General features: G+C 53.6%; 1 protein-coding gene across 4 annotated transcripts in view; it reads right to left on the bottom strand.

Annotated features, from left to right (window-relative positions):
• Positions 1–12,043, bottom strand: part of SCAPER (S-phase cyclin A associated protein in the ER) — a 144,372-nt gene that overhangs the window by 17,115 nt on the left and 115,214 nt on the right. For all 4 annotated transcript variants that reach the window (XM_028502379.2, XM_036013194.1, XM_028502377.2 and 1 more), the window contains 2 exons: positions 7,333–7,570; positions 3,261–3,410 (listed from right to left, as the gene is read on the bottom strand). In XM_028502379.2, coding sequence (XP_028358180.1) covers positions 3,261–3,410; positions 7,333–7,570 — 388 coding nt within the window. The remainder of the gene's footprint in view (positions 1–3,260; positions 3,411–7,332; positions 7,571–12,043) is intronic.

Raw genomic sequence — 12,043 nt, 5'->3', positions numbered from 1 at the left:
CTGGCAGCCCCACTCTGACCACCCCCAGCGCCTGCCTTTCTCAGGACGGGGCAGGGGAGTTCGCCCAGTGGGCGTGACCGCGGACCCTCTGCCTGGGAGAATGCAGAGTAAAGCAGGAGGGTCTGGGCGGGAAGCAGGCTGCCCCTGAGGGTCCCCACACCGGCCTCGGGCTCTGGGACGCCGGGCCCCCGTGGACACACGGCTCTGCTCCCCTGTGCACCCCTGTGCACCTGTGGGAACGGCCTCCCGTCCGCGGCAGGCGAGCAGCCGAGGGGGGACAACGACGTGCAGCGTTCAGGATGCTCGGCCGATCAATGTCTGGGTTTTCGTACTAAATTGCCACATTACAAAAGACCTGGACAAGGCCCATCGCACCGCTCAGACCCCATTTCCAGAGCCTCCCTGTCCAGCGTGGTCGCTGGTCTGATCTCCCAGGAGCCTGCAGGGGCCTGCGGTCCGTGCAGAGCAGATGGTTACGTGACAGGCACGCACTCTCCCCGGGGGAGCCGGTGGGGACAGAGAGACCCTGCAACTCTCCTCAGAGATTCGGGCTCTGACAGCTGCAGCCCATGGGTCTCTGCAAATGAGAAAGTCAGGCGCTCCCTAATGAACATGCGAGGTGCCTATTCCCCACGCAGCCATATGCAGGCGGTCCTATCATTTGTCACTGGAGCTAATTTAATTATCAGGCCACATTTAATTATCCAATATAAAATGTAAATAAAGTGAAAGGCTCACAGCACACACTAATTATGTCCATTGTAATAATTAAATGGGAAGAAACTTAGAAATAATCATGGAAGTGCCACCAAATGCAAGGAAGTCTTTGATTTAACACAACATTTTCATTAGCAACAGCAGCCCCACAGGGAGCAGGCGACGGGTCCCCCTCCCCCGCCCACAGGGGCACCTGCTCTGCTCTCAGGGGGCTGTGCCCACCAGTCCCAGTCCGGCTGAAGGACTGAAGGGGGCACACGGCGATGAGCTGCCAACAGGGCGCTGCCGCGGGAGCTCGGGACGCCCGTCTTACAGAGACCCGCGCTGCTCCCCCACAGGAAACCAGGGCTCTCCTGCAGACGCCCGGGCCTGCAGATCCGAGACTTCGGCCTAATAATGCAGGAACTCTGCATGAGTTAGGCACTATAATGCCTCCTCTGAACTTTGTCTGATTTAGACAAAGCAGCCAAATAAATTCACGTTTTTAACAACAGAGGTGAGCTGGGCCCTGCCAGGCAGCTCCCTCTCCTTTCTGAGCCTGTTCCCCCACCCGTGACGGGAAGGGCCGGTCCACGGGGGTGAAGGCTGCGTGGCCTGTGACTGCAGCTGGGGTCAGAGGTCACAGCCGCACCGATTACATCCCTTCCGCAAACGCTCACTTAGCAAGCGACTGGGTTGAGGGAGTATAACGGGAATTTGATGAAACAAGATTTTAGAATGAAAATAAACAATCAGCTTTTCAGTTCCAGAAAACCCCCCAGCTCTCCGGGGACAGGAGCTTTATCATCTTAGCCAGTGTGAGGCCGCCCACCCTCCCACTCCGTGACTCACCGAGTTAAGCCTGAGCCCAACACGTTGTGCAGGCGGGAACAGCTGCGGCTCCAGGTGGCATCCCAGGGCCAAGCGCCTGGCACCTCACCTGTGAGTCCGTGCTGACCCCTCCATCAAAGGGGGAGCCATCTGGGGGGAGGGGGGCAGAGCCTGGAGCAGCACAGGGGAATCTGAAAACCCACAAGACACTCGGAACTCCCAGATCAGAACGCTGGCCGGGTTGTGGCTCAGGCTCAGCCTTTAAAATATCACCAAACTCACGGGGAGATCATCTAGTGTCACCCACTTTTTTTAAAAGCTTCTTTTTGGTGGTGAATGTGTGTCACAGGAAATGAACGCACCATTCCAACCGCTTCCAGGCCTGCAGTCCCGTGGCACCGGGCAGCGCTCCCGGCACTGCGCACCCTGCCCCACGACCCGCCTGCAGCACCACCCTGCCCGTCAGAGCGGTGGCAGTGCCCCTGCCCCGGGCGAGGTCGGCTTCCCTGGGATCCCTCAGCGCCTGCTGGCGCCGGCGTCACCCAGGGGACGTCTCCTCCCCACTCTGCGGTCGGGCTGGTGCTCACAGGACACACGCATCATCCACGCTCTCCCAGGACCCCCGTGTCTCCCGAGCCAGGCATACACACGGGTACGTGTGTCCCAGGGCTGCAGAACGGCAGCTCCTCGGTCTTTATTCCTGCTGGCAAAACAACTGGCAGCTTTGTCCTTAAGGCTCCCAGAACCGAACTTTTCGCTGTAGACGGCACACAGCAAAACGCCACCGCACGTGCACTGGCCACGGTGCACCTGTTCACGGGGGCAGAGCTGTCACGACAGTGTATGTGGTGGGCTACCCAAAGCGGGAACTGTCGGGCCGACTGTGAGCCGCCGCACGAGATGCAGCCACACAGACACTGGGACGGGTGTGCATGAGGAACGGTGCCCACGGAGGGGCCGGTGCACAGGGCGGGACTCGAGCGCACAGTGTGACCTCGCCCGTGGGAAAGTGTTCACAGACGGGTGGCGGCGGGCAGGAGGTACAGCCTCCTGGTTATGAGATAATAAAGGTGGAGAAGTGAGGTTGTCAGGAATTACTACTGGACAGGTCAGTTATGCCGTATCTCTGGTTTGAAAAATAAAGGGAAGTATGGTGCTTTACTATTTTTTCACAAAATCCGTAATGCAGATCTTCCAAGTTCTAAAAGCAGCAGAACCCCATTTACAAAAGAAATCTTGCTCAAGAACCAAATACTCCAAAGAGTTCAAAGCAAACCACTCTAGTGACTCAAGGGGCAGGGCCCCACGTCCTGCCTTCTCAGGCTCCCCTCCGCACCTGCCGGCGGCCTCCAGCCACCCAGGCAGAGGCCAGAAGCTGCAGGACACGGCACCCGGCTCCAGTCCTTCTCACAAAGTGACCCGAGTGGAGAGATGCACTCTACACCTCATCAGAAAGTCTACGCGCAGGGCGCCAGTACCCATGTGGGGAGGCAGCAGATGCTCCTGTGCAGCTCAAGGCCATTTTACACAAACATGCTATTTCCATAGCTCTAGGAGGAGGCCTGGCGTGAATCTAGTGCGAGTCACATCTCTGGCGGGAAGCAGCCAGAGACTTCCAGGCTTCCCCGGAGCCCGTGAGCGGGCCCCCCGCGGGACAGACGGGTTCCAGCAGGCCGGCCTGCCTTTCCTCGTTCCGGGTCTCGGCGCTCGGGGGCAGTGCCGGGGCCCCTTACCTGGTTGTCCGGGTGGCCGACAGTGAAGTAGCCCACGCAGACGATGACCTCGTGCAGGAGGCTCTCACAGGAGACCTGGCTGCAGTGGCCCAGGAGGGAGCTGGCGATGTGCCGGAACGCAAGGGACAGGCCTTCGGCCCCTACGATGGACTGGCAAAGACAAGGAGCCGTCAGAGCCCCGCCCGGGGGGCCCCGGGGCGCGGGGGGGGGGGTCCCTGCGCACTTGCTGCCACCGTGTCGGGAAAGCATACGACGATGCCCCGCAGGCCAGCACGGGGACACTCGGGCTGACAAGTGGCTGTGACACAGGCAACACTGACCCTGAAAAGGGGCTGAAAGGAGAGCACGGCCGACCAAATAGATCAAGGCACCTAACGTGTGATCGTTTCCTCCACTTTCAGTGAGTTTTTTTTTCCTCATTGTACTAATAGTCTTACTGTGAAAAAAAATTAAAAAAATATCAAAATACTAAAAATCTTCTGCAAATCTACCATTTAGCTAACTTCCAATGTTTTTTTCCCTGAAGGACAAAATATATTCTTCTCCACAGGGACAGAAATACAAATTTAATTTACTTATGTTCAAATAGAAAAAACATAAATAATTACTACTCGAATGAACAGCTCCCAGCTCCCCAAGGTTCCTGAAGGAATTAAAACCCCAGTAACCACCCACCCGCTCCCCCAAACACAAACCATACAAACCATGAACCCCCCCACTGCAGCCCCCAGCTCTGAGGCTTCCGGGGCCCCTTGTGCAGACAGGCACAGGGCGGTGGGTGGTGGGCACGTGGGAGGAGGAGGGCCCGGGTCTGTCTGCGCAGCCCGGAGCTTCTATTTAATAAACATGTCAGGCAGACAGAGCGACAGGAGGGCAGAGGGGAGAGGCGAGCCCTAAAGACGCCCTGGGCCCACCCCGGGGGGAAGCCCCACTGCGGCTGAGGGAGCAGCGGGGTCTTCACCTCATCTCTGGGTCTGGGCTCTGGTCCAGCTGCAAGCACGGCCATCAGGTACGTGGCGGCTTGCAAGTCTCCATCAATGCACTTTGCTTAACGGTGGGAGAAATCCAGTCTTGGAGTGAGTATTGTTGAAACAAAGTTACCGCTACATTTGAGCGTTTTCTGTTTCAGTTTCACTGCCCTGAGACAAAATGTTTTTCAGGCCCCAAAGAGACTTCAGGAGGGCTTTGCTCCTTTAAATCAAGTAGTGACACCTCCTCAGCTCAGCCCTTATTTAATTAGTTGTGTCCAGCATGCTGTGACCCAGTGCCCTCTGTTTAACCTTCACTGATAAGAGCAGGTCAAGGGGCATGTAAGTTTGAATATAAAAATTAAACCAATTTTTCAAGGAATCTATATTTCCTTTTTAGCCAGAATTAATTGCCTGGTCAGAACACTGATTTGTTTCTTGAGACCACCTTCAATTGTGAAAAATGTCAGACTGTGCGATTACACAGTATCTGGGGCCTCGGGGCCGTCTGTGCCAGCACGGATTCAGAGTGAAGTCACACTCCACTGACAGGGGAGAGGTCTCCTGACGGCCTCGTTGGCACGCAGCGAGGGGGGCGCAGCGAGGGGGACGCCGCGAGGGGGACGCCGCGAGGGGGACGCAGTGAGGGGGACGCAGCGAGGGGGGCGCAGCGAGGAGGGCGCAGCGAGGAGGGCGCTGGGACGAACAGCCTGTGACTGCAGCAGGAGGAGCTCTCTCTCGCGTGAACCAGGCGCTCAGCTGTCCGGCCTTGCAGACGGGAGGGGCAGCGCCGGGCATGCTGCCTCCGACCCTGGGCTTCCCGGCTCTGCATCCGACTCCGCATCCAACTCCACAGTCTTCGTCTTCACACGCTGACTCCCTCCACTTTTCTCAAGGCCCCACTATGTGCTAGCTCGCACGGACCTTTGTGGAATCCCATTTAATCCTCAGACCTGTGAGTCAGGTGGTTTTAGTCTCTGTTCCCAGCGGAGACTCTGAGTCTTCGGGGTTCAGATGACTTGTCCGGGGTCACACGACTCGGCAGCGGCGGCTCAGGGTCAGGTCCGCCTCGCCCGGGTCCTCCCTGGACCGGGGCCTCCCTGGACCGGCTCTGCATCCTCGGGAGGCGCCGAGACTCACACCGTCCCGTCTGGCCCTTCGGCAGGTCAGGTCTCGCCCCACCGTCCTCCAGGTCCTGTGGTCCTCCCAGGAGACCCACCGCTGTCTCCGATCTTCCTGCAGTCCAGCCCAGGCTGTGCCTGGTCTCTCTTCCTGTCCTTTCCCCCACTTCGTAGCTCCTAAAAACCCCACTGTGGGCACGTAAATTGTTCTGATGAACCAGAACATGAGTCTCTCTGACTGTATCAATCATAAAAACGACTTTTCTGCCCAGCTCACCTGCTGCTTCGCGACGCCGCGTGTCTCTGTGCTGTGTGGCTCCTCGAGCTCCACCTGCCCGGTCAGAGGGCCGTCCGCACCAGTGGTGCCTGTGCGGGCCTTCTGCTGAGCAGAGTGCAGCGGCTCAACACCCCGACGGCATCTCTGACGGTGCTCCCCCGAGAGGTGGGGACTTTGTCGTCTCCCCTTGCACCTGGCAGGCTCGGGGCTGATGGAACCGACCGAGGGCGGGTACCACGGGACGAAGCAACCGCTGGCCCTAAAACGCCACCCGTTTTCTGTGAGTTTCCTCTCAGGACACTCCCACTCAGAACGCAGACACGACGGTGTTCTGAGAAGCCACGTCGCACAGGGGAGCCTCTGGCCGACAGGCCTCCGTGAGTCTGGTCCTGGGGCCGCCCCGGGCCACAGCCATGAGGGCGAAGGAGCCCCCACGCGGTTTCAGCCCGAGCTCCCCGCGCCCGTCTCCCTTCCGTCCACCCGCCCACCTCCCAGGCCTCTCCGCCGACACCCTGCACCGTGGGGCGGAGACAAGCCAGCCGTCCGAATTCTACATCCACGGACTCGCTGACCCTAATGCAGCGGCTGTTGTTCATCCCACCAAGTCTGCTTGTTTTTTTAAACGTGCAAAAGTGACTGCAGCAGTAAAGGGATTGTTGGTAGATGCGGTAACGGCCCTGGTGCTAGAGAGTGGGGACATTGAGTCCCCACACGTGCTGATGAGGAGGAGTGGGATCCGGGGGGAGAACGAGGAACAGCGATGGCAAAATAAGTGAGACTGGCGAGTCAGGATAGAGACGATGAAGAAGAAAAGGCAGGGAGAAAAGAATTAAGAGAAACACAGAGCTGCACGAGGGACAGAGGAGAAGGCGGCGCAAGCGCTGGAGGCTGCTCGGGGCAGCGGGCGGGGCAGGCCCTGCAGGTGGAGGCAGGCGCTGCCCAAACGGTCTCCGCCACCGCCCTGCTGTCCCTGGTGACTCTGGCCAAAGGGGACACATTTGGGCTGGACGTGGCAAGGAGGCTGAGAGGGAAAATCTTGGTTTTTATATTATTTTGGCACGAAGGGCTCCAGAAATAAGCTTTTGATTTCTCTCGGTTCCAAAGGCTGGGTGTTTTTGAACATTAAATTTCCTACCTGAAAAAGAAAAAATCCGTTTCTAAGCTGACGGTCTACTGTCACAGCATAAAGCAATTTTTCTTTCCTTAGCTATAAAAATTTACAGGTCTGCACATTTGACCACACGGGCCCTTTACACTGGACACAAACCAGCTAAATCACTCACAGAAAGGCCTATCAACCAAATTGATTTACCTAATTTTGGCTCTGTGTATGTGAGACACCGTCATTTCCCTACTATTTCAAAGGTGACGAGATGATAATGCCTTTATTGAAAGAAATTACAATGGAAGATTCCTAAGTAGCAGATTTAGAGAGTTAGGGTACCCGTCCCGGCCCCGCCACACGTCCCCTCTGGCAGGTCTGTGAGACGGGCTCCCGCAGGGCAGTCCCGAGAGCGGATGAGAAAGCACATGCCCAGCACCCAGCAGGTCCCCGGGAGACAGTAACCTGACATGTGGTCAGCATCATGACTGCCTTTACCACAGCTACTCCTCAGGCCCAACCAGGGGAGGAACCGCACGCCTCGGTCTACACTGAAACACGAGCCTGTGGTGGGTTAACACCAACACGAGCCGATGCTCCGTACCTGAAAAGCAGGCAGGTCAAGAGCTGCAAAGCTGTTGAAGAAACGTAAACTCTGAATGGCCACCTGGACCGTGTTCTGGGTGTAGCTCTCCTTGGGGCTGGCGGTGCCGGGGTCCGAGATGGTGCCGTGGAAGAGGACGCAGTAGAGCATGTGCAGAACCCCAGCGAGGTCCGTGGCCTGGAGAGCTGCCGTCAGGCCCGTGGGATCCTGGCGATTGCTGTCGAATATGCTGTGTGACCTGACAAAGAAACATTCGACTCTTTAAACCTGTTTGAAGGATGTTAGCCTTTTTCTAGGAACAGGACAAGGGGACCACGAAAAGCAAACCATCAGAGCTGTGTAATAAGGGCACAAGCACTGGCCCGCCGTGGCCCTGGTAGCCCTACTTTGTTCAGGTCCCAGGTCTGGGCTAACCAGACAGAGCCCACGAGACCTGCTGGGATCCGGACCAAAAACAACACAGCTCCCTTCTGGATACACCAAGGGCACCTTCCCAGGTGGGGCAGCTGCCAGGAGAGCGGGGGGGCCTCCAAGGCCCAGTGCTGTGCTGGGACCTGGGCCCGGGAGACACTGCAGCCCTCTGAGGGCACGGCCGACTTCCAGGGGCCCCGGCAAGGGGTGAGCGCGTTAGAGATCTAGGCTCTGCTTGTTACCTTGCCCAGGAGCACGGAAGAGGTGCCACTCACTAAATAAGAATTTGGAAGCCCTGGCTGGTAAGTTGCTAGATCTTGTCTATTTTTCTCATGCGTAACTTATTTTTTTCCAAAGGCATTATTTATTCACGTTAATCTGCTGCTTGCATCAGACCGGAGTTTCACTCATCACCGCAGTGAGCACTTCTGGCCTGGATGCGCACTGTTTCTGACGTGGCTGAAAGGGGGAGAGAAGGCGGCTCTCCCACGAAACCCTGTCGTCTCGCTCACGTGGAAGTCCTACTAAGTGCATTCCCGTCTCTCGCCTCATCTCCTCAGCTTGCCGCAGCTGGTAGAGAAGGAGCTGCTCTCCTTAGTCCCCTCATCGCACACATGGGGGGGCAAGGGGACCGCCGTAGGTGTGCACATTTGTTGGCGGCACCGGCAGGAGGACCGGTGTAATGTAATCTCGCATCATCGTGGACAGACCCTTCCTTATGGGACTTGATAAAAACAAAAAGTTACGAGACAACGTCTATTTGCGTAGGGGCGCGCAGCCCCGACGACTGCGAGCTCGTGTCTGCTGGCCCTTCCCTCCCCCACAGCCAGGGACTCCGGGGTCAGACCCTGCCTGGAGACATGAGCAGAAACTAATGTGTCTGAGTTTATTATATAGGTTCCAAAGAGGGGTCTGTGTTTGTTTAGCACCGACTGCTTTTCAGAGCCAGTGACAAGTCAGGAGACATTCCTCCCTAAAGCTACTTCCCACCAGGCTTCAGGGCCCCGGGGAGGAGTGGCGTTGCTGCTTGCCACTGAGGAGGCTCATTGCCCCCCCCCCCCCCTGCTGTTTTTAAACTGAGGGTCAGCATGTTCACTTGCAGATATTGAGGAATAAAGTTAACATTGAAAGTTTCTCAATGCTTATTCTTTCCAAGGATTTAGTAAATGACACAAATTCACTGCTATTACTTCTTCGAAGAATAAATATAAGGAAAAAAGTCAGTAAAGTCACCGGAGTACCCTCCCACTCTCCACCCCCCCCCCATTCATCACGTAAATACTAATCCCAGATTACAAAGGAACACATCCCAGGATCTTCCGCAGCATTCGCCGGATGAAACAAAAACGTTCCTTCAGAAAAATCCATTAAATAAGCCTCCAAGAACTTGGACGTGGATGGAGGTGGTTCAAAGGACACAGAGTGTTGTCTCATGGAAAAGCCCACTCATGTTCCAGTGCGGGCGCAGGGCGGCCGAGGACTAATGCAGTCCTGAGGGCTTCAGAGAGTGTTTGCTTTGGATCGAGTCTGAAATACAGATAATTTGCCCACGAACAGGCCCCTGGCTTCTGTTGGTCTCCGCTGTCAGATATGGTCACTTGGAGCCTGAATGTTTATAATAAAAAAGTAAAAGGCTTTATTCTTATCAGGCATGGGTTACAAAGTTTTCTTTTAAAAAGACATGAAAAAAAATCAGGTCTGAAATTTTGTATACTACACTTTGAGATCTTCTAAATTTTACTGGATTTTCAAGTGTTTTTGTTCGGTTTCTAGGACTAGAGATTCTGGTGGCATGTGCATTTAGGTTCATTAAAAGCTAGACTCAATCGGGAAAACCCATCAGCACTCCTGCACAATACCCGAAACCTCAACTTCTCTTTAAAGCACAATACAGCTGGGCAAGACATGCAGTGACCTGTGTGGGCATGACACAAGTGCCACCCACCTCAAGTTTGGTACTTTAAAGCACTTACGTAGAGGCCTTCCTCGGCCCCAAACGCAGCCGTGGCAACCCCAGACACAACAGCACAGTGCCCGTTTGTCCCTGGCTTGTTGGCTGTCATCCCCCCAGTCCCGATTCCTGGCTTCAGGGTATCCACCCTGACCGCTGGGGCATCGTGGCTTTGGGCCTGTTCACTCCTCCAGTCCTGGAAGCCCTGAGACATCTCGTGTGACCCTCCCTCCCATTTAGCCCCTAACCAAGAGAACTCCACTTGGTGGTTCACAGAGTTTGGGGGGAACACAGGGGCACAACGATCGGTCTAACACTCTCTATTTAAAGAGCCAAGTACCTGGGCTCCAGGGACAGTGACCACCTGAGATGTGCAACATGGAGGAAGACCAGGCAGCTGTCCCGGAGGTTACAGGCCAGCAGGGGCAGGTGGGTGGAGCAGTGGGCCCGCCCTGCTGCTGGAATAAATGACCGCAGTCCAGTTCTGGGGGTTAGAAACCCGGCACAGGTCTCCCTGGACTACCGTCGTGGTGTCACCGCAGCTGTGTTCCCTCTGGCAGCTGTAGGGAGAGGCTGTTTCCTGGCCTTTTACAGGTTTCACAGGACAGCTGCAGTGGCTCGTGGCCCCTCCTCCACGGTCAAATCTCTCAGGCAGACTTTCCTGCCTCCTTCTTTCACTCGGCGACCTCTGTGACCACATGGGGCGCTGCAGAACCTAGGAGAATCGCCCATGTCACGACCCTAAAGCACTTCTGCAAACCCCTTTGCCAGGTGAGGTGACGCCCTTATAGGCTCTGTGACGAGGATATAGATATCTTCGGAAGGGGCATCATTCTTTTTCCCCAATATTTTTTACTGTAGTAAAATGCACATAAAATGTACTATTTTATCTATTTTTAAGTGTACAGTTCAATAGTATTAAATAATCTCATAATATTGTACAGTCCCCACCACCAACCTTCTCCTAACTCCTTCATTACATAAAGCTGAAACGCTGTATCCATTAAACAAAAACTCTGCTTTCCATTTTCTGTCTCTATGGTTTTGACTACGCTGAGCACCTCGTATAACTGGAATTATCATACGCTTTTTGTCTTTTTGTCACTGGCTTATTTTACTTAGCATAATGTCCTCAAGGTTTGTCAATGTTGCAGTACATTACATAGTTTTTTCCTTTTTAAGGCTGAATAATATTCCGTTGTACGTATATATGCCACATTTTGTTTACCCACCCACTGGACGCTTGGGTTGCTTGCACATTTTAGCTGTTGTGAATAATGCTGCTCTGAACATGGGTGCACAAATACGTCTTCAAAACCCTGTTTTCAATTCAATTCTGGAGAATATATCCAGAGGTGGAATTGCTGGATCATAGGGTAATTCTATTTTTAATTTTTCTATTTTTATGGAGGAGCCACCATAATGTCTTTCACAGCAGCTCTATCATTTCACACTCCCACCAACAACGCACGAGAGTTCCAATTTCTCCACAACCTCACCAATACTTGTTAGTTTCTTGTTTTTATTTTTGATAGTAGCTATGCTCATGGATGTGAGGTACTATCTCTGTGTAATTTTGATTTTCCTATAAGCAATGATGTTCAACATCTTTTCCTGGGCTTATTGGCAATTTGTGTATATTCTTCAGAGAAATTTCTGTTCAAGTTTTTTTTGTTTTTGTTTTTTTTTTTATTATTCTTTCAATCAGGCGTTTTTGTTGTTGAGTTTTAGGAATTTTCTATAGTTTCTGGATAGTATAATCCCTTATCAGATACATGATTTGCAAATATCTTCTCCCATTCTCTGTGTTGCTTCTGTACTCTACTGACAGTGTCTTTTGATGCACAAAATAAATTTTTTCCACGAGGTCCAACTTGTGTATTTTTTCTTTTATTGCCTATGGTTCTGGTGTCATACGCAATAAATCACTGACAAATCCAATGTCACAAAGCTTTGCCCTAAATATTCTTCTAAGAGTTTAATAGTCTCTGATCCATCTTGAGTTATGGTGTTAGGTTAATGGTCTAGCTTCACTCTTTTGCTTTCAAATAAATACCCAGTTTTCCCAGCACCGTTTGTTGAAGAGGCTGTCCTTTCCCAATGGTCATGGCACACTTGTCAAAAATCACTTGACCACATATGTGAGGGTTTATTTCTGGGTTCCATTCTGTTCTCTTCTATTCTGTTGGTTTATATGCCTGTCTTTATGCCAGGACCATGCTGTTTTGATTCCTGTATCTTTGTAGTACAGTTTTGAAATCAGCAAGCATGAGTCCTCCAGCTCTGTCCTTTTTCAAGACTGTTTTAATTATTGGGGTCCCTTGAAATTCCATATGAATTTTAGGGTGA

Source organism: Phyllostomus discolor, chromosome 12 (genome assembly GCF_004126475.2).
Source record: "Phyllostomus discolor isolate MPI-MPIP mPhyDis1 chromosome 12, mPhyDis1.pri.v3, whole genome shotgun sequence".
Lineage (NCBI taxonomy): Eukaryota > Metazoa > Chordata > Mammalia > Chiroptera > Phyllostomidae > Phyllostomus > Phyllostomus discolor.
Note: the sequence above shows the minus strand (reverse complement) of the source record. Positions and strands in the feature narration are given on the sequence as shown.